The sequence below is a fragment of the Fukomys damarensis genome, unplaced genomic scaffold, assembly GCF_012274545.1.
Source record: "Fukomys damarensis isolate Sample0158 unplaced genomic scaffold, DMR_v1.0_HiC HiC_scaffold_23, whole genome shotgun sequence".
Taxonomy (NCBI): domain Eukaryota; kingdom Metazoa; phylum Chordata; class Mammalia; order Rodentia; family Bathyergidae; genus Fukomys; species Fukomys damarensis.
Genome location: NW_022900935.1, coordinates 50,264,274 through 50,291,239, shown reverse-complemented (window position 1 = coordinate 50,291,239; position 26,966 = coordinate 50,264,274). Strand labels below are relative to the sequence as shown.

The 26,966-nt window shown below is 46.6% G+C and overlaps 2 protein-coding genes across 5 annotated transcripts in view; one reads left to right on the top strand and one right to left on the bottom strand.

Annotated features, from left to right (window-relative positions):
* Milr1 (mast cell immunoglobulin like receptor 1) overlaps positions 1-13,114 on the bottom strand; it is a 51,001-nt gene extending 37,887 nt beyond the window's left edge. Inside the window, exons 1-2 of the mRNA XM_033767410.1 lie at positions 13,031-13,114; positions 9,698-9,857 (exon numbers count right to left, since the gene is read on the bottom strand). Coding sequence (XP_033623301.1) covers positions 9,698-9,857; positions 13,031-13,114 — 244 coding nt within the window. The remainder of the gene's footprint in view (positions 1-9,697; positions 9,858-13,030) is intronic.
* The window catches only part of Pecam1 (platelet and endothelial cell adhesion molecule 1), an 89,442-nt gene that overhangs the window by 25,196 nt on the left and 37,280 nt on the right, over positions 1-26,966 (top strand). For 2 of the 4 annotated variants that reach the window (XM_010616772.3, XM_010616769.3), the window contains 3 exons: positions 11,924-12,158; positions 13,106-13,263; positions 13,347-13,373. In XM_010616772.3, coding sequence (XP_010615074.1) covers positions 13,200-13,263; positions 13,347-13,373 — 91 coding nt within the window. In that variant the 5' untranslated portion in view covers positions 11,924-12,158; positions 13,106-13,199. Of the gene's footprint in view, positions 1-11,923; positions 12,159-13,001; positions 13,264-13,346; positions 13,374-26,966 lie in introns of those variants that run through there. The other 2 variants (XM_010616771.3, XM_033767217.1) reach the window with 2 other exon arrangements.

Sequence of the window (26,966 nt, the reverse complement as noted above, 5' to 3'; positions counted from 1 at the left end):
ATCCCAGCACTTGGGAGGCTGAGGCAGGAGGACTGCCATGAGTTCAAGGCCAGCCTGGACTATGTAGTGAGACCCTGTCTCAAAAAAGAACAAACAAACAAACAGTATGGGCAACAGAAGTGACCAACTGACCAATGTGAGGACTGAATGTCAGATCTAGAAGACAGGGCTATTGTCAGTGACCAATTAACGAGAGATACCTTAAAAACAAGAGAACCTGAAAAATGGGTTCATCGCCTCATAGGTGATGCAAATAAGACTAATGTAAGATTAGTTAGACTTAGTGAAAAATCAGAAGATGGCACAAATGAAATTAAAAAAAACATGTTTACTGAAATAATAGAAGAATTCAATCCCAGGTACCACCACCACAACAATAATAGTAGGAAAATTTTCCAGATCTTTTTTTTTTTTTTTTTTTGTACCGGGGATCAAATTTAGGACCTTGCCCTTGCCAGGCAGGCGTGATGCCATGGAGCTAAATCCCTGGCCCTAAGGGAAAAGATTTTAACATACAGAGAAGTGAGGATATAGAACTCCAAATAGCTATGATCAGAAAGGAAGCTCTCAGGATACATCATAATCAAAATTTCAGAAATCCAACATAACAATCGTGAAAGTGGTTAGAGAAAAGCAATCAATCACTTATAATGGTAAATACATTAGAATTATAGCAGACTTCCCAACCCCAACATTAAAGGCCAGGAGAGCTCTTGGAGTAAAGTGTTTCAAGCCCTAAAAGAAAACAGTTTCCAACCATGGCTGATATGCCCTTTAAAATTATCTTTCAAAGCTGGGCGTGGTGGTGCACACCTGTAATCCCAGCACTGGGAGGCTGAGGCAGGAGGATCCCTGTGAGTTCCAGACCAGCCTGGGCTACATAGTGAGTTCCAGGTCAGTCTCAACTACATAGTGAGACCCTATCTCAAAAAAAATAAATAAATAAATAAATAAAGTTATCTTTCAAAATTGATGGAGAAGGGCTGGGGTTTTAGCTCAGTGGTGCCACTGCTTGCTTTGCAAGCACAAGGTCCAGAGTTCAATCCCCAGTACCAAAAACAAAAACAAAATTGAGGGAAAGCTGGGCATGGTGGCACATGCCAGTAATCCCAGCACTTGGGAGGCTGAGGCAGGAGGATTGCTGTGAGTTTGAAACCAGCCTGGGCTACATAGTGAATTTCAGGTCAGTCCCAACTACATAGTGAGACCCTGTCTCAAAAAAACACACACAAAAAAGAAACCAGGCCAGGTATGGTGGTGCACGCCTATAATCCCAGCACTTGAGAGGCTGAGACAGGAGGATTGCTGTGAGTTTGAGACCAGCCTGGGCTACATAGTGAGTTCCAACTACATAGTGAGACCCTGTCTCAAAAAACAAAGCAAAACAACAACAAAAAAATTGACGGAGAGGCCTGAGGATTTAGCTCAGTGGTTCTGCTGCCTGCCTCAAGAGCACAAGGTCCTGAGTTTGATCCCTGGCGCGCGCGTGTGCCCCCACCCCAAATGGAGAAATAAGATATTTTCATGATAAAATGTACCTAAAGAAATTCATGACCAGGCCAGGGATTCTCAGTGGTTCTGCAGATTGCCTCACAAGTGCAAGGGCCCAAGTTCGATCCCCAGTACCAAAAAAATAATAATGATATAAAAAATAAATAAAAAAGAAGAAATTCATGACCACAGAACCAACATGCCCCAAAATTCTGAAGGGTATCCTAGTAGAAGACAATGAAGCTAACAATGACAAAAGGTCTGATAGAATGAATACACCAGGCAGGGTGGGCAGGTAAATAGTAGGGAAAGAGGGAATCAAATTACCGTTATTTGCAGAGGACGCGATCTTCCACATAGAAGACCCCCAAATCCACCAATTGTCTTAAATTTAACAACCAAGTCCAGTAACATTGAAGAATATAAAATCCAGGGCCAAAGGTGTAGCTCAGCAGCACAACACCTGCCTGGCAAGCGTGAGGCCCTGAGTTCAATTCCAGGCACAAAAAAATAGATAGAAAGATAGAGAGTAATCAACACAAAAATCGGTAACATTCCTGTACACTAATTATGAACCCACTAAGACAGAAATTAGGGGAAAATTCCATTCACAATAGGACAGAGAAAAATTGAATACTCAGGAGTTAATCTAACCAAGGAAGTGAAAGACCTCTATAATGGAAACTACAGCACTCTGAAAAAGTATATCAAAGAGGACATCAGAAAATGAAAAATATCCTGCTCCTGGATAGGCACAATCAAAATAGCCAAAATAACCATATTTCCAAAACTGATATACATACAGATTTAATATAATTCCAATCAAAATATCCATAGCATTCTTCACAAAACTGGAGAAAACGATCTCCCCCCCTCCTTTTTTTTTTTTTTCCAGTACCAGGGATTGAACTCAGGACCTTGCGCTTGCAAGGCAGGCACGGTGCCATGGAAAAAGCAATCCTAAAATTCATTTGGAACCAGGTGAGATCCAGAATAGCAAAAGCAATCCTGGGTAAAAAGACCAAAGCAGGAGGCATCACAGTCCTGGATTTGAAGTTACATTACAAGGCTACATTGACAAAAACAGCATGATACTGGCACAAAACCAGACCTGAGTATCAGTGGAACAGAACAGAGGATGCATAAACAACCCCAAGCACATTCAACTATTTGATCTTTAACAAAGAGGCTGAAAACATACACTGCAGCAAAGAGGGCTTCTTTAATAAATAGTGTTGGGAAAACTGGCTACACACATGTAGAAGATTGAATCTAGACCCATGTCTCTCACTATGTGTTAAACTAAAATCAAAATGGATCAAATAACTAAACGTTAAAATGGAAATAATCTGCTGTGAGATAAAACAGGTAAAACTCAATGTCATACATGTAGGCAAGGGTTTTCTGGATGGAACCCCAATTGCACAAGAAATAACATCAAGAATCAACAAATGGGCCGGGCGTGGTGGCGCACGCCTGTAATCCCAGCACTCGGGAGGCTGAGGCAGGAGGTTCACTGTGAGTTCGAGACCAGCCTGGGCTACCAGTGAGTTCCAGGTCAGCCTCAACTAACTGCCTGGAAAAACCAATAAACAAATAAAGCTTTCACAACACCTGTAATCCCAGCACTGGGAGACTGAGGCAGGAAGATTGCCATGACTTTGAGGCCAGCCTGAGCACATGATGAGTTCAAAACCAGCCTGAACTACAGAGTGAAACCTGTCTCAAATTATCCCTCCCCCAAAATAAGTATTTCCTCCTTTTCTGTTGTTTATCTCAGGTATTTTGTCGTAGAAAGCTGATTATCACAACCACAATCACAATGGCACTCTCAGGATTGTCCAGTGGGGACGAATTCCCTGCTGAATACGAAAGTTATATTTGCCTGGGGGGGTTGTTTTGTCTACCATAAAATATTTGCAGCCGGGCATGATGACACATGCCTGTAATGTGTCAGCACTCTGGGAGGCTGAGACAGTAAGATTGGAAGTTTGAGCCCAGCCTCAGCCTAAGCAGTTTGGTGGCTTAGTAAGACTCTGTCTCAAAATAAAAAAAATTAAAAATGCGGGTGGGATGTTGATGTAAAATATTTATGGATTCAACTGTTTTATATAATATAAGGCTACTCCCATAGAAAATGACTCAGCACAAAGGAGACAGTTGCAAAATGGAGACAGACCTAAGTGGTTTTGTTTCTGGTTTTTGCGTACTGGGGACTGAACCCAAGGCCTTCCCACTGAGCTACACCCACCCCACCCCTCTTTAAAGGAGAGGTTTAATTTGACAGCTGTTTGGGGGTTCTAATCCATGAGCAATAGCTCCAAGACAAAACCCTGGTGGAAGGGCCTGACGGGGGAAGCCGCTTACACCGTGGCCACTAGGAAACAGAAAGAAAGGGTGACTTGGGGAGGGAAATGCACCTTCCAAAGTCAGACCCATGTTTTCCAACCAGGTCCATCTCCTTATAGCACATTTAGCCTTGAACTCACCAAGGGGTCAATCCACGGATCAGTGTAGCTCCCCCGTGATCCAGCAACCGTCCAGAACCAGCTCTCTGAGCACATGAGAATTTGGCTGGCATTCTAGATCTAAACCACAGCGTTGTGCCCCTGGCCTCCTGCAGCCCCGGGTCCTCTCAGTGTGTGAACTGTATTCAGTCCATCTCTGAGTTGCTACAGTCTTACAGCTCCAGTGCTGCTGAAAAGTCCAAGTCCAAGGGCCTGGAATTTAGCTCACTGTATGCCACTGCCTGCCATCTTGAGTTCGATCCCCGACACCAAAAATAAAAAAAATTTTTAAAAAAAGAGAAAAGTCCAAGTCCAAAGTATCCTCTGAGACTCAGGGCAAATCCTTAGCTGTGAGCATGGTAGCCAGGGAGCAGGGAGCCCAGATCTTTAAAAAAATTATTTTAAATTAATTAATTATTTTTTAAATTTGTTTTTGGGACAAGGTCTCATTATTTGATTCAGGCTGGCCTTGAAGTCACTCCTCTGTAGCCCAGGCCGCCCCCGACCTCACAGGGATCCTTCTGCCTCAGCCTCCCAACTGCTGGGATCACAGGCAGTGCGCCACCATCCCTGCAGGGTGAAGGGTGAAGATCCTCTCCCTCTTCCCAGGCCAGTGCCAGGGTCCTTCAGGGGGAGAGATCAGGCCTCAGGCTCTGTGGGCTGCTGTATGGCTGATCTGCTCTCAAATCTCACTACTTCCTTAGGCCTGGGAGGCATACTGCTGCTGGGCCCATAATATACTCTAAGGGGCCCAAATTTTTAAAAATTTTGTGTTTTAGTCCATATTTGCAGTAGATAGTGATTATATTCTTTGTGGGAGTTGGTACTTGTACAGTACACGACAGATCTGAATTCTTTTTTAATTCCCTTCTACTCGCCCGTCTCTTGATCTCCTTCCCATTTGAGAAAGATTCCCCTATTTTCTATTATCTATCTTTTATCTTGGGAGGTTCTTATATAAAAGAAACCATGTGACCCACAAACTGTGGGTCTAATTTATTTCATGCAACATTATGGTCTCAAGGTGCATTTACTTTCCTACAAAGGACTCCAGTTTATCCTTCTTTACGGCAAAGCAGTACTCCGCTGTATGTAAATACCGTATTTCCTTTATCCACTCATCTGCTTGTGAACATACAGGCTGCTCCCAAGACTCAGCCATTATGAGTTGTGCTGCTGTAGACGTGGGTACGCATGGATTTGAACTCACTCAGGAAGACGTTAAGAAAAAAAATCCATTCACAATGACACCAAAAAAATGAAATACTTAGGAATTCACCTAATCAAGGAAGCCAAAGACCTCTACACTGAAAACTTCAGTATTCCGAAAAAGGACATAGAGGGAGAAAATGGAAAGATATCGCCTGTTCCTGGGTAGGCAGGACAAATGTGGTCAGAACGGCCATCATTTCAAAACTCATACGCAGACTTAGTGCAAGCCCAATCAAATACCAACAGCATTCTTCACTGAATTGAAGGAAACAATACTAAAATCCATCTGGAGCCAGAGGAGATCCAGAATAGCAAAAGCAGTCCTGGATAAACAGAGTACAGCGGGAGGCATCACGATCCTGGATTTGAAGCCATAGTACAAGGCTGCAATGATAAAAACAGCACGGTGCTGGCTTGAAAACAGACCTGAGGATCAGTGGAACAGAATAGAGAAGCGAAAACTACCCCAGGCAAATTCAGCCACCTGATCTTTGACCAAAGGGCCAAACATACACACTAGAGGAAAGATAGCCTCTTCAATGAATGCTGCTGGAAACATGTTTGTTTTTTAATCCAGGAAAATAAAAGAGAACTTTTAGGTCAAAGAAACATTTTAAATATGTTAATACAGTCTTATTTAAACCGATGTAGTTGTAACATACAATTTGTAATTTTTCTACAAAGACAAGAATTCCTATGGTCACAATATAATAAGTAGACCCTCGGGTCACGACCACCCTGACGCGCACATGACTTGGGTTACAACCAGATTTTGGTTTTAACTTACGAACAAAGTATTAAGTTATTTAATACCCATTGTTTTTGCTTCTATGTAGTGTCAGATGCAGATTTAACCCTTTAACCATTCTGGAAGGAACACTACATCCTTTCCTGTGTGAGGTTAATCGAGAAGTCCTGGGCCCATGTCTCTCTAAGGACCCTGGGAGCTGCCTAGAAGAAAGCAAGGCCTAAAATTATACAGGAGAGAGACTTTGAAGGCCACTGACCAACCCGAGTTACAATCAGCCTTCTGGAACAAATTGAGTTTGTAAGTCAAGGGTGCACTGTACAAGCCTATCCCCGGGAAGGGCCTCTAGCAGGGATGAACAGCGCAGAACGCTCCAACATGTGCCATGGCCTCCTTTTGCCCAGCTGCCCACTTTTCTGAGAACCACACTAAAGCTGTAAGGGCAGCATAGCCTGGCTCTCAAAGCAACGATTTTGTGCCTCTCTCCTTGGGCTCCTGGAGACAAGGGAGTTAGCAAAAGCAGCAATTCAGAGGGGGCAGCTGGGGCCCAAACCAGACCGACAACTCCTGTGACTACTACCGTGGTCTTCACTGTTGCTCTGTGTTTGTTGTTCTGAAAGTAAAGGGAGCCTGCTGCAGGTGGTTTGCGCCTATAACCCCAGAAATGTGGGAGATGGAGCCACAGGATTGCAAGCTGAGGGCCAGCTTGGGCAATCAGTGAATTTACTGAAAGCCCTGTCTCAAAAAATTTAAAAAGTAAACATGAAAAGACCCGGGATGCAGCTCAGGTTCAATGTCCGGGACCAGGTGTGGGGCGGGGGGAAGAGACAGACAGAGACAGAGGACGGAGAGACAGAGAGGAGACACAAAGGGACGGAGGAAAGGGAAGAAGAGAAGGGAAAGGAAGCAGAGGAAAAACCATGACGCAAGCAACATGGAGGGAGTCTCCTCGGTGGAGCTGGGAGGCTATCACGAAGCAAGACTCCGGAACTTTTTAGCTGCGGCTGAGGAAGGTGAACTTTGGCCACCGACCCTCTGCGTGCATCTAGAAAAGATCTTTACATGGTGCTCAGAGACTCGGGCTGCAGGTCCAGAAGCCAGCAGATTCTTTTCTATGGACTCTTTTTTTGTTTTTCATCAAGTACAGGCATTCTTTTCTTTATCTTCTGTTGATTACAAAGCCTTATCATGCTGCATCTATTGTTTTTTGATTTCAGTGGCATTCTTACCTCTTTGCTCTGCTTGCCCACTTAAGCTCCACTTTCCCTGCCTTCTTGGGGACACCGATCAAGCTCTAGGGTTGGTGGCTCCCAAACTGTGGTTCCTCAGACCCCAAACGTCTGCAGTTTCCAACTTGAGTAGGAGAAGAGTGTGCCCGGTTGGTTAAATGTGCTTCCCCACGTTTCTGCTTTCTACCGAGCCTGTGCGGTGGGCAGATGGGAGTGTTGTTCCAAGGTGAGGAACATAAGCCTCCGTACACCTAAGGTAACAGAGCCCGGGGAAGGCACTAGAAGCTTCTGACTGATTTGTAGTGTCACAGGCGTGTCCCTTGGCTAGGAAATGTCCTAACCCAGGGGATAGAGGACCAGCCCTGCTCATCAGCTCTCCAGGCTTGCTAAGATCGTGGCCACAGGCTGGGAGAAAGGCTGTGGCTCTGATTTCTAATCCCCACAGTCTTGAAATAGATAGAGGCCTGACTTCCCTGACACCCGGAACTCTGGAGTGTCTGTCACTCGTCTGCCCTTTTTTTTCCTCTCCAGACCCACCCTGCACCTGGCTGCTCAGAAAAGCCACTTCCTTAGCCTTATGCCAGCAGGATGCTTTTTGTGCTGCGATTTGGGCCTGTTTTACTTCCCGGATACCCAAAGGCAGGAGCACAGCCTATAGATAGACGAGTTGCTTTTCTGCAAGTTATTTCATAAAAACCGAGGGGAGGAGGAGGAGGAGTACAGAGTCTTCCCCTTAAAAATTGCAATACCGAGAGGAATGGGTTGTTAGAGGACTAGAAAGACAGGAAAACATTTTGGAGTAGAGATAAAACAGGACTGAAGAAAAACAAGTCCTTCCTAGCTGTGGGGAGCCCCTACCCATCACCCTCCTCTCCCCTGTAGCTGTAACTCTTGTTCTGGTACAGATAAAATTGACAACTATGTCTTGTAAACAAAGTTTACGAGGGCTGGGGACATACCTCAGGGACATACCTCGGCGGCATCAGGGCTGCCTGGCAAGCACAAGGTCCTCAGTTTGATTCCGGTATGGGGGAAAGAAAAGTTTACGACACTTTGTTCCCATATGATTCATAAGACACTGTCTTCTTTTAAGGCAAAGTTACAGAGCTGTCTGCCCTTTTCCATTTCCAATAAACTGGCCACATCACTTGAAAAACCACCCCTTTTCACAAACTCTACAAAAGCTGGAATTTCTCTTTGTTTCTTGCTCTTCCTTTGCGCAGGAGTCTGTTAAACTGGTGTTCACTTTAAACCTGAAATAAAGTCCTCCTGTTTCAGCCGGTGGGTCTCTCCGGTCTCTTGGCTTCCTGCAACGGAGGGGAAGAACTGCTCTTTTCCCTAGAAAACAGATCAGTGCACCCCTCACTGCCAACACTTCATTATGGAGGGAAAAGGAGCAACATATTTCCTTCTAGCTGCTTAATGCCGATTGGCCATAAACCATGGGAATTTGGGCAGTGAAAGATGTTTGATCTAATGAGATATGCATCTTTTTGTTCCCTTCTTTAGGGGCAAAGTCATCAAAAGCACTGGCCTCACTGTTAATTTGAAGGCCTGGTTGTATAATACGATTTTTGTATACAATACAATACTTTTAGCTGGGTGTGGTGGTGCACCGCACACCTATAATCCCAGCACTCAGGAGGCTGAGGCAGGAGGATCGCTGTGAGTTCGAGACCAGCCTGGGCTACATAGTGAGTTCCAGGTCAGTCTCAACTACGTAGTGAGACCCTGTCTCAAAAAACAAAACTAACTAACTAAATAAAATAAATAAAAATAAAACAATATAGTACTTTTAAAGCCAAATGTCTACAGTTGTAGATATCTACAATTATCATCAGGGATGTTAAACATTATTAGAAAATTCTAGGCCCCGGGGATTTAGCTCAGTGGTTCTGCTGCCTGCCTCGCAAGCACAAGGACCCAAGTTCGATCTCCAGTACCAAAAAAAAAAGAAAAATTCCACTAAAGATGTGTCCTAGATTGGGTCTGTTACAGTTGAGTGGGCCCAAAATAGTCCAAGTTCTTGTGTGAAATACAGAAAGGATTGCCAAGCGTACACCTCATAGTATGTAGTAAGTAGGTACATTTATTCAACATCACAGGGTGGCAGCACCAGGAACCGGCAGAGGGATGAAGGCAAAAAAGGGACTCAAGAACTCAAAATTCCGGTGTCTGACCCTAGGCGCCTCCCCGTCTCTCTCCTTGGGGTCTGATCTTCTGCCTTAAGCATTGCAACCTCCTCAGTTTAAACCTGGATAATCATTGGGGTAGGTTGTGCTTATGGTTGAATGAGGGGAAGGGAGTGACTCTCCATATTTCCCAATTTTAGGATTGTGGAGGTGCGGATGAATCCTTAGGGCGGGGCTGCAGTGGGACAGGAGTGGCTCACTCAGCTCCTTTGTGTTTAAATACTATTGCGGGCTGAGAGCCCTGGTCCCAGATGAACTGAAGGTAGAAGTTTCCCCTTTCTACAGCTACTTCCCTCTGAATAGGGGTATTGGCCCTACCTACACAGCGACCAAGGAACTCTCGACCTGATTGATCTAGGAGCTCAAGGAGGCTGAGCCCTTCCTTCAAAGATTTCTTGAACCGTGCGTGGATGAGGAGCAAGTCCTGATCTTGAATTGTGGTCACTACCGGGAGTCTGATAGGAAAGGCATCTTCAACCTGAAGCGGAAAAGAACCTGGGTTCTCACCTTCCTTGCCGGCTAGGTTGTCTGGTTGCCCACTTCTGCTGAGGTCTCTGAAGGTCTCTGGATCGCGGATGCCTTCAGTGTCTGGTGAGGTCTCTTGGTTGCTATGTGATAAAGTCCCTGGTGCGTCGTCTGGTGAGGTCCTTCCGAGGTTTGGTTAACCTCAGCTCGACAGATGTTCCAGTTAAGGGGGCCCAGAACAGTCCAGGTTCTCATGTAGGACAAGGAAAGACTTGACCGGTGTATGTAGTGTGCAGCTATGTGTATAAAAGGTCATTGGGTGGTAGCAGCAGCAACAGGCAGAAGGGAGAAGGGGGAAAAGGCCAGACTGTGGAAACGACTGCTCCCCTTCAATTCCATTTGGCTGAGAAGAAAGATGTGTGCCTCGTTTTGGAAACAGATGACTAGGTAGCCAGACCTCAGAAGGAATGTGCACTGCGTGTAACCTCAAAGTGTCATGGTGCTCTTAGGAATTGCTTTAGGGCCGAGACCTAGCAAATTACTATAAATGGATTATATATATTGAAGTTTTTGTTTCTTTGTTAACTGTAACTGGCAAAGCGTGCTATTTGGGGCCGTCCCCCTTTGTCCCTCAGGCCCACTAATGTCTAACTACTTGCCTAACATATATAATACTTGCCACATTTACTCCCTTCCCCGCTCCTGTCCCCCACCCCAAACTCTGGCAGTGGGGATTGAACCCAACGCCTCACTCATGCTAAGCCAGCATCCTACCACTGAGCTATATCTCCACCCCTTTTTCATTTTATTTTGAGGCAAGGACTCACTAAGTTGGCCTCAAACTTGGGATCCTCCTGACTCAGTCTCTTTAAGCAGGTGGGATTACAGATATGAGCCCCCGACTACCCCTGGCTTCCTTCTGTTTTGGCCCAAAGTAAAAGTTTCCTACAATGCTCATTTGGCACTAATCTTGTTATTTGGTTTCACTTTTTGGAATGGGAAAAAGGACATCATTTGGGATCAAAAATTTGTAACCTAATGCCAGGTATTGTGGGTACATATAATTCTAGCTACTTAGGAGCCTGAGACAGGAGGATCTGGAATCCATGGCCAGCCTGGGTGATTTATGCGAACTTGTTTGAAAAAAATAATTTGCACATTCAGATACTTGGTCCGTTGGGAAATCATTCTAGGGTATGCTATGAGTTGTAGAATGTAATTGTTCTCCTTTCCAAAATATTAACATTTAGCACTCAGGAGGCTGAGGCAGGAATATTGCTGTGAATTTGAGGCCAGCCTGGGCTACATAGTGAGTTCAAGACCAACCTGAATTTCATAGAGAGACCCTGTCTTAACCTCCCCCAAATACAGTATTAACATTTGTTTTTTAATAAAGCATCACTTTCCCATGATATCCTAACAATATTAGAATCATATGTAAAAGTATTATGTCTTAGAAGTTTATTTGGAATTTAAAGTTTATTTGGACATTTATCACTTGCTTGGAGGTTACTCTGAGCTGCAAAAATTGCTTATTCTATCTAAAAATCACTACTTGAAGCCAACATCTACTTTACTATTCATGATGTTTCCCTTTTCCCCTCGCAAATTGACATTTGGTTAGATGGGTGGGGATTTTTTTTTTTTTTTTTTTGTACCAGGAATCAAACTCAGGACCTTTTGCTTGCCATGCAGGCACTGGTGGGGGTTTTTTTTTTTTTTTTTTTTGTACCAGGAATCAAACTCAGGACCTTTTGCTTGCCATGCAGGCACAGCAGTGCCACTGAGCTACAACCCTGGCTTCTTTTTTCTTTTTTGAGACAGGGTCTCACTGTGCAGTTCAGGCTGGCCTTGAACTCATGGCAATCCTCCTGCCTCAGCCTCTCGAGTGCTGGGATCACAGGTGTGCCCCCATACCTGAGTAAGCGTGGGGATAATTTCTAATCAGTTGACGAAGAAGATACAGTAGTTTGCAGTGGGAGATGAGGGATGGGAAACCACAGTAACAATCATAAACAGTACCACAGAAGAACATTTGTTGAGGAATAAATGGGTTAAGTGTGTATTGTTCTTCAACAGCTTTTCTCAGAGCCTCTCTTGAACCATCAGAAAGGAATGTTTTCTTGCTGGAAGCCACTAGTTCTTGGTTCTTGCCCTGAGGCAGAGAAATCTGGCTCCTCTTTCCCTCTGTTGAAAAGGGTCTCCCTTGAAGAAGAAGAACTGGTGTAGAGGAAGGCACTTCAGGAAGAACCCATCAGAGGAAGTCCTGCCTCTATTGCCTGCTGAAGAAAGGTCTGACAGGAAGACTGAGGAGGTAAGGTCTGCAGAGGAAGGGGTGGCTGTGGCCGCGGGAGGCAGGCAGACATTCTCAGAAGTCGATACCTACGGTGAGTTAGGAAGGATGTGCAGCATTTAGTCCACAGAGAAGAGGGAAAGGACTCTAGTCGGACAAACAGGATTGGGAAAGGCATCAACACAGGATGCCTCCTGAGAGCTGTGCGTTGTAGCAGCCAAAGTGTGGTGAAGGAAAAGTGTGATGAGAGTCCAAGCTGGACGGGTAAGTGAGGGCCCGTCACGGAGGGTCCTAAACCGGCTTTTTCGGGAGGATAATCACCAGGTTTCAAAAGTGAAAGAATCGGATGTATCCTGTAGAAAACACCCCATGGCCCAATACACTGTGTGCGTTTGGGACAAAGGCTAGAAAAGAGGGTGAGGTGAGGGCACAGCAAAGCCCATTGCACAGGCCAGAGAGGGCCTCCCGATTCCAGGAATTCTACTGTCAGATGTCCCTGGTGCAGCCCCCTATGACAAAGCCTGTGATGTTTTGGAAAGGTGACTCCAGGAGAGACAGGAGGCCCCGATTTAAACTGTGGGGACAGACTCCCCTTGGGGAGGAGGATATGGGAAAAGCAGGGAGACCTTGGTAAGTGTCCAGTAAGGAGACACTTTGAGTGGAGGCTGGAGACGGGAAAAAACCCTCACCCTGCCATAAGGGGATCCCCAAATTCAAACGAGACAGAGGGAGAGTCAAAAATAGAGAGACAAATGTCACTGAGCCTTTTTTTTCCCCCTTAAACAAAGCAACTGCATTCAGTGGGCCCTCAGGAAGGCCAGTCATTTCCTGAGGAGATATCAGGCCAGCCCAGGCCTCATTGTTCTGGGTTTTCCAGCAATGGCTGCCATTACCTGACCAACGCCACAGTAGGTCTCTCTGGTGCCTCTGGAGAAGTTACCAAGTTGTTTCTGCTCTTCACTGTGCAGGTTTCTCATTGGGGGCTACTGGAAAGTGTTTTCTGTCCCCCAAGACATGACCCAAAGGCAGAACTGACTGTACCAGGCAGCCTTCGCTTTCAGGATGTGGCCAGTGTGGGTCCAAAGGGACCTGATGCGGCTGGGAGCCCTGCTGACTCTGCTGCTCTGTGAGTTGTCACTGACCCCACTGCCTCTTACCTTCCAGAGCACTGAGATTCTGAAATCAACAGATTTCTTCTGTCTCTTCCAGGTTTGAGCCTCGAGAGTCAGGAAAACTGTAAGTCGTGATATTTCTACCTTCCTCTCTCTTTCCTTTTTATTTATTTATTTTTTTGGTACCGGGGATTGAAGTCCGGTCCTTGTGCTTGCAAGGCAGGCCAAGAACCGCTGAGCTAAATCTCCGGCCCTCTGTTTCCTTCTTTGATTCCTAAAACTGGGGCCAAATGGCTTGGGATTGATTTGTATCACAATAGAGGAAAATATTGCAATGGGAAACAAACGTTTATTGCATTTTGGAGTCATCTTTAGAAGCACTTGTTCTAAACCATGTTCTACTAAGTGCCTTTTAGAAGCAGCATTTTAAAGTGTTGAGGAATGCTTTTAGAATCTACCTTTTCTAGACCCTGGTGGACTGCTGTTTGTTGGAACTGGGAAGGTGATAAAGAAACAAATGATTCCATAATTTGTGGTTGTTTAGCCAAAAATTGTTTTGCATATTTTGCCTCATTCCTGGATGCTAATTTTTATGTCTGGGTTGTAGGAAGGGTTGAACTCAGGGGTTTTGTGTTGAGTTACATCCCTCATCCCTTTTAAATTTGAGACAAGATCTTGCTATATTGCTGAGTCGCCTAAGTTGGACTCAAACTCGTGATTCTCCTGCCTCAGCCTGACAGAGTACGAGGATTGTAGGCATCCACCACCAGCTCCCCAATGTGTGTTTTGCGTTTTTGTTCTGTTTTTTATTTTTCCTTCTATTTTTACTTTTTGGGATCGAACTCGGGTCCTTGTACTTCTGAGGCAGACGGCAGAACCACTGAGCTAAATATCTGGCTCTTGTTCTGTTTTTGAGACAAGGTCTCACTACATAGGTCAGGTTGGCTTTGAACCCATTACGTAGCCCAGGCTGGCCTTGAATTCACAGGGATCCTCCTGCCTCAGCCTCTCAAGTGCTAGGATTATAGGTGTGCTCCACCATGCCCCACCTTTTTTTGTTTTCTGTTTTGTTTTGTTTGGCTTTTTGAGACAGGGTCTCACTATGCAGTCCAAACTGGCTTTAAACTCACTATGGAGCCCAGGCTGGCCTCAGACTGGCTGAGATCCTCCTGCCTCTGCCTCCTGAGTGCTGGGATTACAGGTGTGCATCACCACGCTTTTCTCCTATTTTTGTTTCTAAAGCTTGCTTCTGTTTTCTTATTTCCTCCCAACTGTCTTAAATAACAAATCAGTTTGTCAGATTCATGAAAACAGAACAATGTTGAAGTTGGTATGATGACTCTTTTTCTCTGAAATGATTTTTTTTAAAGTACCGCATTCTCATTTTCCCTCCACCTGTGAGGCTACAGTTGCATCTGTACCATTCCGTGCTCCCACACAGGAAGGGAGTGCTGCCTGTCTTTGAAGTCTGGTTTGCCATCCGCTTTACAGCTGAGTGCATATGAACTTTCATCTTGAGATAAGAGGGTCTTGTTCTGCTTTGTCTCGGATTGCACGACAGAGGGACTCAGCTAGGTCTGGGGGTTGTGAACGGAGGGAAAGAGCAACAACACGCTCCCATGTCAGAAGTCTCTTCCGTTGGCCCAGAAGAGGCTTGGCTGGGTTGCAGGCGTATTGTGCAGCTCTTGGGAGAAGTCCATGGACAATCCGGGGTTGAGCTGAGGCTGGCGCTGTGGCCCCTGACCTGCAGGGGTCCCTCTTCAAATGCCCATGGGCCTCCTTAGGGGTATGACCTCCCTGGCACCCTGTGGAGGCAGGAGACCCGTTGCCTTCAAATCCCCCCACTTGATTGACTCAACCACGCAGGGGCCACTCAGCAGGACATCAGCACTGGGGCCTCCATCACCCAAATCTCAACGGACCGCGGGGTCAGAGGCCCAGCCTGTGTCTTTAAGACCGGTTTAATTTTGGAGGTTTTTGTCCCAGTCTGTAAAATGGGGTAGTGACAGGATCTGTGGCACGGAGTGGGTGTGAGGATGAGACTGGGTAAAAGTAACTCTCCTGCCCCACGGAGATGAACGAACAGTAGCGACAGTCGCTGCACGGTCCTGGCCCCTTTTGCAATCATAGCTTTGGCTCCACCCCCTCTCTAAAGTCCACTCCAGACGCAGATCCCCAGCTCTGGCCAGACCTTGCCCTGAGGGCCACACCTTACTTTGCAAACACCCAGGGGGTTGGGCTCCAGCTCTCTGGCTCCCGCGGTCCTGTTTCCCAGCATCAGCACTGCCGTTCTCCTGCCTCTTCCTTGGGACCCTGGAGAATGACCCCTTGACTGCGTGCTCAGGCCCCTGCTTCATTTTAATGGACGGAACCGAGACCCAGGGGCCACAAGGCCCTGTGCAGGGCCAGCACCGCGGTCTGCAGAGTGGGGCTGGGGTCCTCTCCCCTCCTCAGACCGCCCAAGGCGTTCTCGGTGAGGTGCCTGACTGGCCAGGGCGCCTGCCCTGAGTTTTCCCACTCTGCGGCCTCGGCCTCTCCCCTCTCATTTGAAGCCTTCCGGGTTCCTCAGCCCTCATCCAACCTCACTGCGCCTCAGCGGATGACTTCAGCTCCACCTTCACCTGGAAAAGTCAGTCTGGAGGGAACTCCCTCCACTTCCAGCCTGGCGCCGGCCGCAGCTTATCTTCCTCCCCACCCATCCTTCTGGCTGCAGGACGCAGGTCCACACCCTGGCTGATCTTGGCCTCCTGGGCCACCTGGGCCTCAGCCTGTCCCTCCCTTAGCCCAGGACCTCTCTTCTTTACTTATTCCTGCCCCTTCTTGCCTCCCTACTTGGAGCATCTGACCTTGCATCTGGCTTTTTCCTCTGTCTACAAACCGATTGGCAACTTGTTTTTTAGGGAAAAGAATCCCTGGCAGCCTCAATCTCTGCCACTCCGAGGTCTTTCCCGCCCATAGCCCACACCCACTTTCACCTCCACATCCGCCCCCGTGAGCCTGAGGCTCAATCTGGGGCCAACAGCTGCGCCTCTTCCTGCCCCTCAGTTCCTCAGGCCCAGCTGCACCCTGGGACTTTGTCTGCCTCCGTTATCTTTTTCTGGCATTCTCCATTTTACTCGGTGACACCCTTATCCTCCTGGGGGCGGGAACCTCATCCAACCCTATCTTCCACGTAGCCTAGCAAATAAGTCTTCTAAAAATTGTAGAGCTGGGCGTGGGGATACCTGACTGCGATCCCGGCATTCAGGAAGCTGAGGCAGGAGAATGGAAAGTTTGAGGCCCACCTGGGCAAGTTAGGGTGTAAAAGCCCAGGACTACATAGTGAGACCCTGTCTCCAAAATCAAACCAACCAAGTGGTAAAATACAAATATTGTAAAGTGTATTATTAGTGGCATTTAGTATTTTCATAATGTTGGCCATCAGCACTGTCTAGTTCTAGAATGTTCTCATCGCTCCCTGAAACAAATCCCCGGAGTCCCTCAAGAGTCTCTGTGCCCCTCCACTTTCACCGGAAGTGTCCCAGGCTCCCTCGGGCCTTGCCCCACAGGAGCTTTCTGAAACTGACCTCATCTGCCCTGCCTTCCCCACAGAGGTCAGTGCCTGGCTTCCCTCCTGGCCCAGCCCAGGGCCCCCCCGCCGTCCCCACGCTCTGCTTCCTGTCTCTGGCTGTGCCTGGGACGCGCTGATTTCCCACACCCTGGCGCCTGGAGCGCCTCGGTCCAGCGGGCACCCCCGTCCTTCAGATGCCCGGCCTCGGCGGGCAGTTCTTCCCCGGTGCCACTGCTGCCACTGAACCCCAGCCCCGCCAGAGACAGCCGGGATGATCCCTTATTCACCCCAAAGCCCACACCTGGCACAGATGTTCCGGAAACGTCTCAGGGCTCAGGGCTGGGGACTTGAACTAAGCTTCGGAGAAGGTAGAGATTTCACGCGAGAAGATGAGTCCGCGTGTTCTCTGGGGAGCGCACCGGTTCGCCGGGGACTGAATGGCTCCTGGAGCCCTGCAATTTTCCTGACGACCCCTCCGCTCTGAGTCATTTCCAGGTTGAAGGCCAGGTGGCAGGCTGAGTCATGATGGCTTCTCTTTCCAGGGGGCCTCCTCCTCCTCCTCCGATGACGGGTGGCCTTGAGGAGGAGGATCTATCCCCCGCCATCCCCCATACTAGGAATCAAAGTCGGGGCCTTCCCTTGCCAGGCAGGCCTGGCACCACCGAGCTACATCCCTGGCCCTCCATCATTTTAATATTTTGGGATTTCTTTTCTTCTCTCTTTTTTTTTTTTCCTGGTACCAGGGAATCAAACTTGGGACCTTCTGCTTGCAAGGCAGGCGGCAGAACCACTGAGCTAAATCCTCAGCCCTATTTGGGGATTTGGTACTGTGGTCCCTGAGTGTCTTATCTGTGCTGTGATGATGCTGTGACTTGGATCCTTCTCCATCAGCTGGCATCTGTCTCGGTGGAAAAGATCTGATGTGGCTGGTCCGGAGGTAGTGAGTTATCTCCATTGATCGTTCAGTCAGTTACAGATTGAACTCCTTGTCCTACTTGTTAGGGAATTGATCATGTTAAAGTATGCTGTGACGCCGCCACCACAGGCTGCATTCTCCTGGTACATCCTGGCTCCTAAAATGACCTCATGCCCTTATCTCTGGTTTCCCTCCCCCACAAGGCCACAGTGGTCCAGGAAAGTTGAAACCTGTGTCTGCAGGGCTGAGCCCATAAAAGCAATCTGGCCTGTGATAGGTTAAAAGTAGCCCACTCCTCATTAATAATCAATGGTTTAGGCCAAAACTGATAAAAGGGCCTTCCTTTCTTTGTTTTCTTCTTCTCTTCTTCTTCCTCCCCTCTCTCTCTGCTCCCCCCCTACTCCCACCCCTTGAATAAAATCTCCAGTCGGACGTGTATGTGGCCTAGTTGTTGAGCGTCACTGTTCCCTTTCACTGCTCTTACCCCCTTCTCACTACTGCACTCCCAAAAAGCCCTTTTAGAAAACTTTATACTCTGAGACGGAGTCTTACTAAATCGCGAAGTTGTCCAGGCTGGACTAGAACTTGCAGTCCTGCTGCCTCAGCCTCCCAGAGTGCTGAGGGTCCAGGCGTGCGTCACCACACATTCGATTCACCACGCTTTCTTTATCCATTCACCTGTTAACACCCAGGCTGGTTCCGTGTCTGGCTCTTGTGAATTGTGCTGCAATACACGTGCACATGCAGGTGTCCCTGTCGTATGTCACCTTCAGTTCCTTTAGGTATCAGAGTGCTGTAACTATACGGTAGCTCTGATTTTTAATTTTTTGAGGAATCTCCATATTGATCTCCATAATGGCTGTACTAATTTATTTTCCCATCAGCGGCATAGAAATGTTCTTTTTCTCCACATTCTCAGCAGAATTTATTGTTTTGGTACAAGGGATCAAACTCAGGACTTGTGCTTGCAAGGCAAGTGGCAGCACCATTGAGCTAAATCCCAGGCCCTGTTTTCTGTATTCTTTTTTTTTTTTTTTTTTTTTTTTTTTTTTTTTTTTTTGGTAATGGGAAATCAAACTCGGGAGGCAGGCAGCGGAACCACTGAGCTAAATCCCCAGCCCTGTTTTTTGTTTTCTTGATGATAGCCATTCTACTGGGTTGAGATAGAATCTCAGGGTAGGTTTTTTTTTGGTACCAGGGGTCCAACTCAGGCCCTTGCCACTTGCGAGGCAGGCGATGGAACCACTGAGCTACATCCCCGGCCCTCAATGTATTTTCGATTTGCATTTCTCTTAGGGCTAAAGGTGTACATTCGTTCACGTACTTATTGGCCATTGGTACTTGTTTTGAGAAGTGACTGTTCAAGTCATTCACCCGTGCTCTGACCTGTTTAAATTAATCTACAAACCTGTCCTTTATCACAGTAGTTCTGAGCCTTTCTGATGAGGGAAAAAAGCTCTGGGCCCTCTCTCCAGGAAAACTATTAGAGGGCAATCAATATTCTGCCTAGAAATAGGGACAGCAAGGGCTAAACAAAAAAAAAAGGCAACGGAGACTTCCTAATCTCAAAGTATATGGGGGGCCAGGAGATCAGCGTCTCAGGGTGGGCAAAGACAAAGACTCCAAACTGGCCACTGTTTACTGGGGACACAATAATTGGAGGGAGCATCAGGTGTCACAGGGGGATGGGGGCAGCAGTGATCCACGGTGATGTGGATCTGATGCTGATAAAGATCTTAGATCGGGACGTTCTTATTTTGAAGAGGACTGTAAAGAGAGGGTCCTTACAATAGTAGGTGGGGGGAGTTAAATTGATAAGGGATTTGTCCCTCCCCAGGTGAAACCTTTCTCTTTCTACTTGGTTCTCAAGTAAACCAGGATGTCTTTAGCTGATGTAATCTTGTCCTTGAGTGTCTATCCTCATGGGACCATTGAAGTCTCTCAGCTGTGACCAGAGGCAAAAATGGAGTTTTGTCTCCATGTACCACAGCTGGCCTTTAGGCAGGAAAACTAGGCTTAATCACAATTTATATGTGTAGGCCAGGTGTGGTGGCACGCACCTGTAATCCAGCACTCGGGAGGCTGAGGCAGGAGGATCGCTGTGAGTTTGAGACCAGCCTGGGCTACATAGTGAGTTACAGGTCAGTCTCAACTACATAGTGAGACCCTGTCTCAAAAAAAAAACAAAAAAACAAAACAAAAAACAATTTATATGTGAAATGATTTTACCAAAAAATTATGTAGAATTGCTTCCAATAGAAAACACATTCACTGGGCTGGGGATTTAGCTCAGTGGTGCTACCACCTGCTTTGCAAGTGCAAGATTCCGAGTTTGATCCCAGTGCCAAAAGAAAGGAAGAGAGAGAGAGAGAGAGAGAGAGAGAGAGAGAGAGAGAAAAGGAAAGGGAAGGAAGGAAGGAAGGGAGAAAAACACATTCACATAAAGGTGGTTCATGGACCCCTAAGATCCATCTGCAAACCAGCTTCCCCAGGCTCTGAACATCAGTCATCCTGTTTGTAAATAGTGTGACCTATACATGTAATTCAGTTTGGCTGTGCTTAGAGTGTTTAACTTATGAAGAAGGCAGTGTTTTCTGTATGATCGAAATAAGCAGGTAGAAATTTCCAAGAGTAGCTGGGTGGCTTATTATCTGTCGCCGCCTAACAAAATATGCCAAAACGTAATTGGTTGGTGGTCCTGGCTCGGTCTCTCATGAGGTGGCAGACCAACCGTTGGTCAGGGTTGCAGTTAATCAAGTGAAGGCTTGACTGAGCCTGGGCCGTCTGTGTCCTGGCTCATCCCGTGGCAGAGGCCTCTGTTCCCCACCCTGTGGCCTCCCACGGGGCAGCCGGCTTGGCTCAGAGCCAGTTGTCCCAAAGAAGGAGAGAGGACTAAGGGGAAACTGCACTGTCTTCCTGACTCAGTCTCAGAAGTGACATCTCGAGAAAGAAAGAAAGATAGGTAGATGTGACATTTTGGAACTTCTGGAGTACCGTGTGGGCCACGCAAACCACCCTTGGCCTAAGGTAGGAGGGATCGCCGCGATGTGACAAGCAGGAAGCAAGGCTCACCTTTGAGGCTGGCTGGAGCATGGTGGTGTGGTGGTGGTGATCATGCTGGTAAAAACTAGGCCTCTGCTTTTATTGCCCTGAGTGCATGATGTTTTGGGTTCAGGTGAGTTGGGGCTTGTCTGGGTAAATACAGTAGACCCTTGACTTACGAACTCAGTTCATTCGTGAGGGCTGACTATAACTCGTGCTGGTCGATGAAGGCTTAGGCTCCTCTGCACTGGCTTCAGAGCCTCTCTTCTGTACACCTGCAGATCTCAGTGTCCTTAGAAAGACACTGTCCCAGGATTTCTCAGTTAACCCCACATGGGAAAGAATATTGTAATGTTCCTTCCAGACTCTTTAAGGGTTAAATCTGTACCTGAGACCATCTGGAAGCACAAGTGACCGGCACTTGGGTTATAACTCAAGACTTTTTTGTGAGTTAAAACTAAAATTCTGGGGCCGGGGATGTAGCTCATCCTGGCAAGCATGAGGCCCTGAGTTTGTTCCCAGTACCAAAAAAACCCAAAAAGCAAAAAACAAATTCTGATCGTAACCCAAGTTGTTCATATGTCAGGCTGGTCATAACTTGAGGGTCCACTGTATGCAAAATGCTTTCCTGTTTCCACCCTCCCCTCCTTTATCCCCATCTTCTCCAGTATCAAATGAGTTCATTTATCTATACAGCCTTGGGGTGTGTTAGATTGCTTAGAAAACCATGGGGGCAGGGCTGGGGATTTAGCTCAGCGGCATCGCTGCCTGCCTCACAAGCACAAGGTCTTGAGTTCAATGCTGGCACCAAAAATAGAGAAAAGAAAACCAATGGGACAGAAGTACCCCGTGCTAGTAGGTATCATCCTCCCTGCCGAAGCTACTTCTTGGTGCTTTAGTCAAGGTTGTTTTACACTTGTCAAAATGTGCTGAGGTTTCGTCAAAAAGAAACAGTGAATCCTAGGAGTCCACAGGACGCCAAGAGGGGGTTGTGCTGAGGCTGAAAGGCCCGGTGTAGGGCAGACACTGTCCGGGACACCCAGTATTAGGGACAGTGACATGTCTGCTCTGAACCGTGCTGAGGAGGAAGAAACGAAGTGTCACCCAGAGCCAGGCACCAGGAGCGCAGCCCCGGCAGCGTCCGCGGCCACCTTGTCTGAGTTGTTGTTGAAGATAAAAATACCTAGGTTCCGGGGTTGGGCTGCCTGGCAAGTATGAGGCCCTGGATTTTATACTGAGCACCAGAAAAATAAGATTAAAAATGCCATGGAAGAGAGATTAAGCCTGGGGCCTGATCAGCCAGGGTGCCCTTTCAGGATGGCCAGGACTCAGGTGGGGATCACACAGGGGGACGCACAAACCCAGGGATCTGGAGGAGTCACTGTCCGTTATTCTAGGAAACTGCTAATAAAACATTTAAACTGGCTTTTGTTTGCAACAATTCTGTAGAAGCAGGGACAGCAGGTAGAGCTTTAAAACTCCCAAGAGTTGCCTTTATTTCTGCACCCAGCAGGATCCAGCTCATATAATTCAAGCACTGCCCAGGTTCCAGGAACTGTGCTTCGAGTACTTCATTAAGCTCAGGTTCTTATTTACACACTTACAGTTATGGTGTCAGTTGCATAGATAAGGAAACTGGGGCTCCTCGAAGTCTAGTAACTTGTCAAAGGTCACACAGCTTGTTAATAGCAGAGGGGTAATTTAAGGAAGGTTCTTTGCCCCTTGACGTTTACTCTATTCGCTCCTGGAAAAACTACTAAATAGCCTGGATTGAAATGAAGGCGGATGTACTAAAGAAATCAGGGAAGGAGACCTGTCTATCTTTGAGAAGGAAGAGTACCTGGGTGGGAATCATATTTATTGGAGGAAAATCAATATGATCCAGAGGAAACCATCATGTCAAGAAATTGCCGGGCAAAGCAGTTGCAGAAAAAAAACAGAAAAGGGAATTCTGAGCATCTGTAGAAAGTAACTTGGGTTTAAATTATTATATTTCATCTTATGGGCTGGTCAGATGCTGGTTTGGTTAAATCAATTGCTCTGAGGAAAGAGGCAGGCCGGGCATGGTGGTGCACACCTATAATCCCAGCACTCTGTGAGGCTGAGGCAGGGGAATGGAAAGTTAAAGCCCAGCCTGGGCAATTTAGCAATTAAGTGAGACCCTGCCTCAAAATATAAAATAAAAAAGGGCTGGTACATGTAGGTCAGTGGGAAGGTGCTGGGTTCAGTTAATACTACTGCAAAAATAGATGGGGTGGGAGTAGGTATTGATATTATATCCACTGTAAAATCTGAGACGTGTTATAGACAAATTTTTTTGTTTGCTTGCTTTTTTGTTTTTTGGTACCGAGGATCGAACTTGGGTCCTTGTGCTTGCAAGGCAGGTGGCAGAAACCACTGAGCTAAACCCCTGGCTCATAGACATATTTTAAGTTGCTCAAAAAAGGCTTAATTTTGTTAAAAGGGAAGGAGAGAAAGACAGGGTCTTTCTAGGGTCCTTTTCTTTTCTTTTTTTCTTTTTTTTGGCTTTTTGAGACAGGGTCTCACTATGTAGTTGAGACTGACCTGGAACTCAGTATGCAGCCCAGGCTGGTCTCAACTCACAGAGATCCTCCTGCCTCAGCCTCCCGAGTGCTGGGATTACAGGTGTGCGCCACCACGCCCGGCTCACTTTTCTAATTATACCTTTTCTTATTTGAAAAGTGATTTGAGACACATGAAGATTACGTTGTACACAAAGATTAATGAGGGCATCAGAATTAGAGGAAAGCACAAGCAGGCAAATGAAGCCAGGGTCCTGTTAGCACACAAAAACACACCGCGAAGATCAGTAGAAACGGAGGTGAAACTTTTCCTTTGTATCTCTTAGCAACTGAAGAAAAAAAGGGAAACAAGATCCATTAGAAAATTCCTGGACTCCACAAAGGAAACAAAATCCATTAGAGAATTCTCAGAATCCCAAGACAGAAGTGAATCGGTTGTTCGTTGTCGATGCAGCTTTGCCTGGTGCTGTCGGAACCTTGTGAAATCAGACAAAATTCTAAGAACGTTCCAAACTCTTGGGTTCCACAAGATATTTTTTCCCCTCCGAGAACTGGGGATTCAGCCAGGGACTTGCACATGCTGGCCACTAAGCTACATGCCCAGTTCCTCCAAAAGACGGTCTCTTAGCAGCATCTGTATTCATCTCTTTGGGCTGTGAGAACAAAGCATCACAGACTGGCTGATTTATTTATTTATTGCCTGTTTTTCTTTTTTTTCCTCATTGAGTTTATTGGTACATTTTAGGTATACAGCACAGTGACATTCATCGTTGGGATCTTGTACCTTTACAGGACAGGTCTCGGTTCTCATTTTCTTCCCCTTTCCCCTGCCCTCCCTTCACCCCCTCCTCCCTTCAGACTGGCTGATTTAAACAGCAGAAATTGATTGTTCTCAGTTCTGGAGAACGGAAGTCTACGACCCAGGCAGGGGCCGACAGGTTCAGCTTCTCCTGAGGCCTCTCCTTGGCTTGCAGATGGCCGTGTCTCCCCGTGAGACACCTCACACTGTCCTCCCTCCGTATGTGGGCACCCTGGTGTCTCCAGATCTCTCAGGAAGACACAAATCAGATGAGAGGGGAACCTACCCTACTGGTCTCATTTTTAATTAATCACCTCCCTACAGGCCTGGTCTCCAAATAGAGTCTCATTCTGCTATCCTAGCTAGCAGTTAGGGCTTCAATATATGAAATTGAGTGGGGAAGTGGGAACAAAATTCAGCCCATAACTGTGTCCCTCAGTGGGGTCCAAAAGCTTCACTTGGTTAACACAATTCCATGAGCGATAATAGCAAGGTGATCCAAAAACAGAAAGAAAAAAAAAGTTTTTTTTAAATTTAGTTTTGTGAGACAGAGTCTTGCTATGCAGGCCGGGCTAGCTGTGGTTTCATTATATAGCAGGCTGACCTCACACTCGTGGCAATCCTCCTGCCTCAGCCTCCTGAGTGGTGGGATTACAGGTGTGTGCCACCATTCCCAGTTTAAAAACAAAACAAAATAGAGATTTTTGGAGCTCTTTCTTGGTCCAAAGATAAGGAGATTTAGAGTAACATAATACACAGTGTATTCGTGATCTATGAACATTTTAACTTTCAGGGGCCTGATCTAGACTCTGAGATCCTACTTTGCTTGAGTAATATCTCAGTGCCCACTAGTACACATATACGTTAGATAAGGTCCAAGATTGAAGGTGTCAACTGCGTGGGTTAAGAGCTACCCCTAATGTAAAAGGGGCAGAAGAAATAAGACTGTTTTTTGTTTTTTTTGAGACAGGGTCTTGCTGTGCTGTTCAAGTTGGCTTTGAATTTACTATGGAGCAGACTAGCCTCAAACTCAGTGATCTTCCTGCCTCAGCCTCCCGAGAGCTGGGTTTACAGGAGTGTGCCACCACATCAAGCAAGGCATTATTTTTATATTTGCCTGTGTGTTCTTAGAGAAACTGGCTAGAAGGATACACAAGAAACTAAAACCAGCTGAGCCTTGTGGCACACACCTGTAATCCGAGCACTGTGGGATGCTAAGGCAGGAGGGTTGGAAGTTCGAGCCCAGCCTAGGCAACTTAGTGATTTAATGAGACGCTGTCTCAAAATAGAAAAGGGCTGGGATGTAGTTTAGTGTGAAGGCCCTAGATTCTGTCTCATTTATTTCACTGAAGCGTATAGCCTCCATGAGGACTTTGGCAACTCTTTTTGTTTTGTTTTGTTTTTTGTTTTTTTGAGACAGGGGCTCACTAGGTTGTTGAGATTGACCTGGAACTCACTATGTAGCCCAGGCTGGTCTCAAACTCACAGCGATCCTCCTGCCTCAGCCTCCCGAGTGCTGGGATTCTATCTCTAGTAAAACAAACAAATAAATAAATAAAACACCTGAGAGCACCTGATCTTAAAGTTATGGCTTTAGTTGCATTTTCCCAAACCTGACTTTCACATACATATCTGTTCTTCTTCGTCAGATATAGATCATGAGATGTTTGAGGTTGTTTTTCTGAGATAAATGTGGAGAGTAAATATTTTACCATGATGATTAAGCTTAGATCCTTGTTCCTGGGTGGGGGGATCCTGCGGGGAGAGCTGAGGTAACCCGAGATATAGGAGTAGAACTGGGACCCCAGGTGGGCTGTAGAAGAACCTGTAGGCAGGACCAAGAGAATCCTAAAAAAAAAAAAAAAAAAAAAAAAAAAAAAAAAAAAAAAAAAAAGACCTGTCCGGGTCTATTCTGAAACTTGAACCAAAGTTCTGACGAATGAGCACGGTCCAATCTCTAGACTGGAAATTTTTTCGATAGCGGCCTATCAGCAGCCAGCTGACAGAGAGGGAGGGGTGGGAAGGGAATGTAGCCAGAGAACTGTGTTAAGCAGGCCGTCTTCCCATCAGCACCCCGCTGTAAGTTAGTCTCCACAAGCGACCTCTAGAGAGCCGAATCCTCCCACTCGCCTGCGTTTGCAGGGTCTAAGCCATTCCAGAGCGGAAGGACATCGGCCGGAAATGAAGTGTTTGTCTGGATGGCCCAGACCCTGGTTTCTGTGGGGGGGCTGTGTGCACAGGGTCTGGCCTGTGGTCCTGCTTCTTAGTAGCTGGTGGGGGAATTGGTTTCCGCCTGGTGATGCCTCCCAGGCCCTCAGACAGAAAACACCAGGGAGGAGCAGCACGGAGCTTTCATTGTTTTTAATCTAAAGACATCTTTTTTTCCCCCAGTAACTTTAAAGCCTGGCATTTCTCAATACCTGTGTGTGTGTGTGTGTGTGTGTGTGTGTGTGTGTGTGTGTGTGTGTGTTGGGAATGGAGCCAAGCCTCACACATGCTAAGCAAGTACTCTATCGCTGGGCCATACACCCAGTCTTCAATACACATGAAAGGTTTTAAAATTGTTTAATAGCTGGTTGAGATTGTTTTTGTTTTTTGGGGTACCAGGTATCGAACTCAGGACCTTGTGCTTACAAGGCAGGCAGTGGCACCAATGAGCTAAATCCCTGGCCCTGGTTGAGATTTTTAAGAACTTCTAATTTATAAATTCACAACTTGACTGTTTTTACTTTTTAAAAAAGTCTACAAACTGCCAGCGCCTATTAATAAAGCTCTTAAATTTAAAAGCTTTGGAAGGAAGGGAGAAACAGAGAGAGAGAGAGAGACAGAAAGAGGAGGAAGATGGAAGCCCATGCTGCTATTTCAGT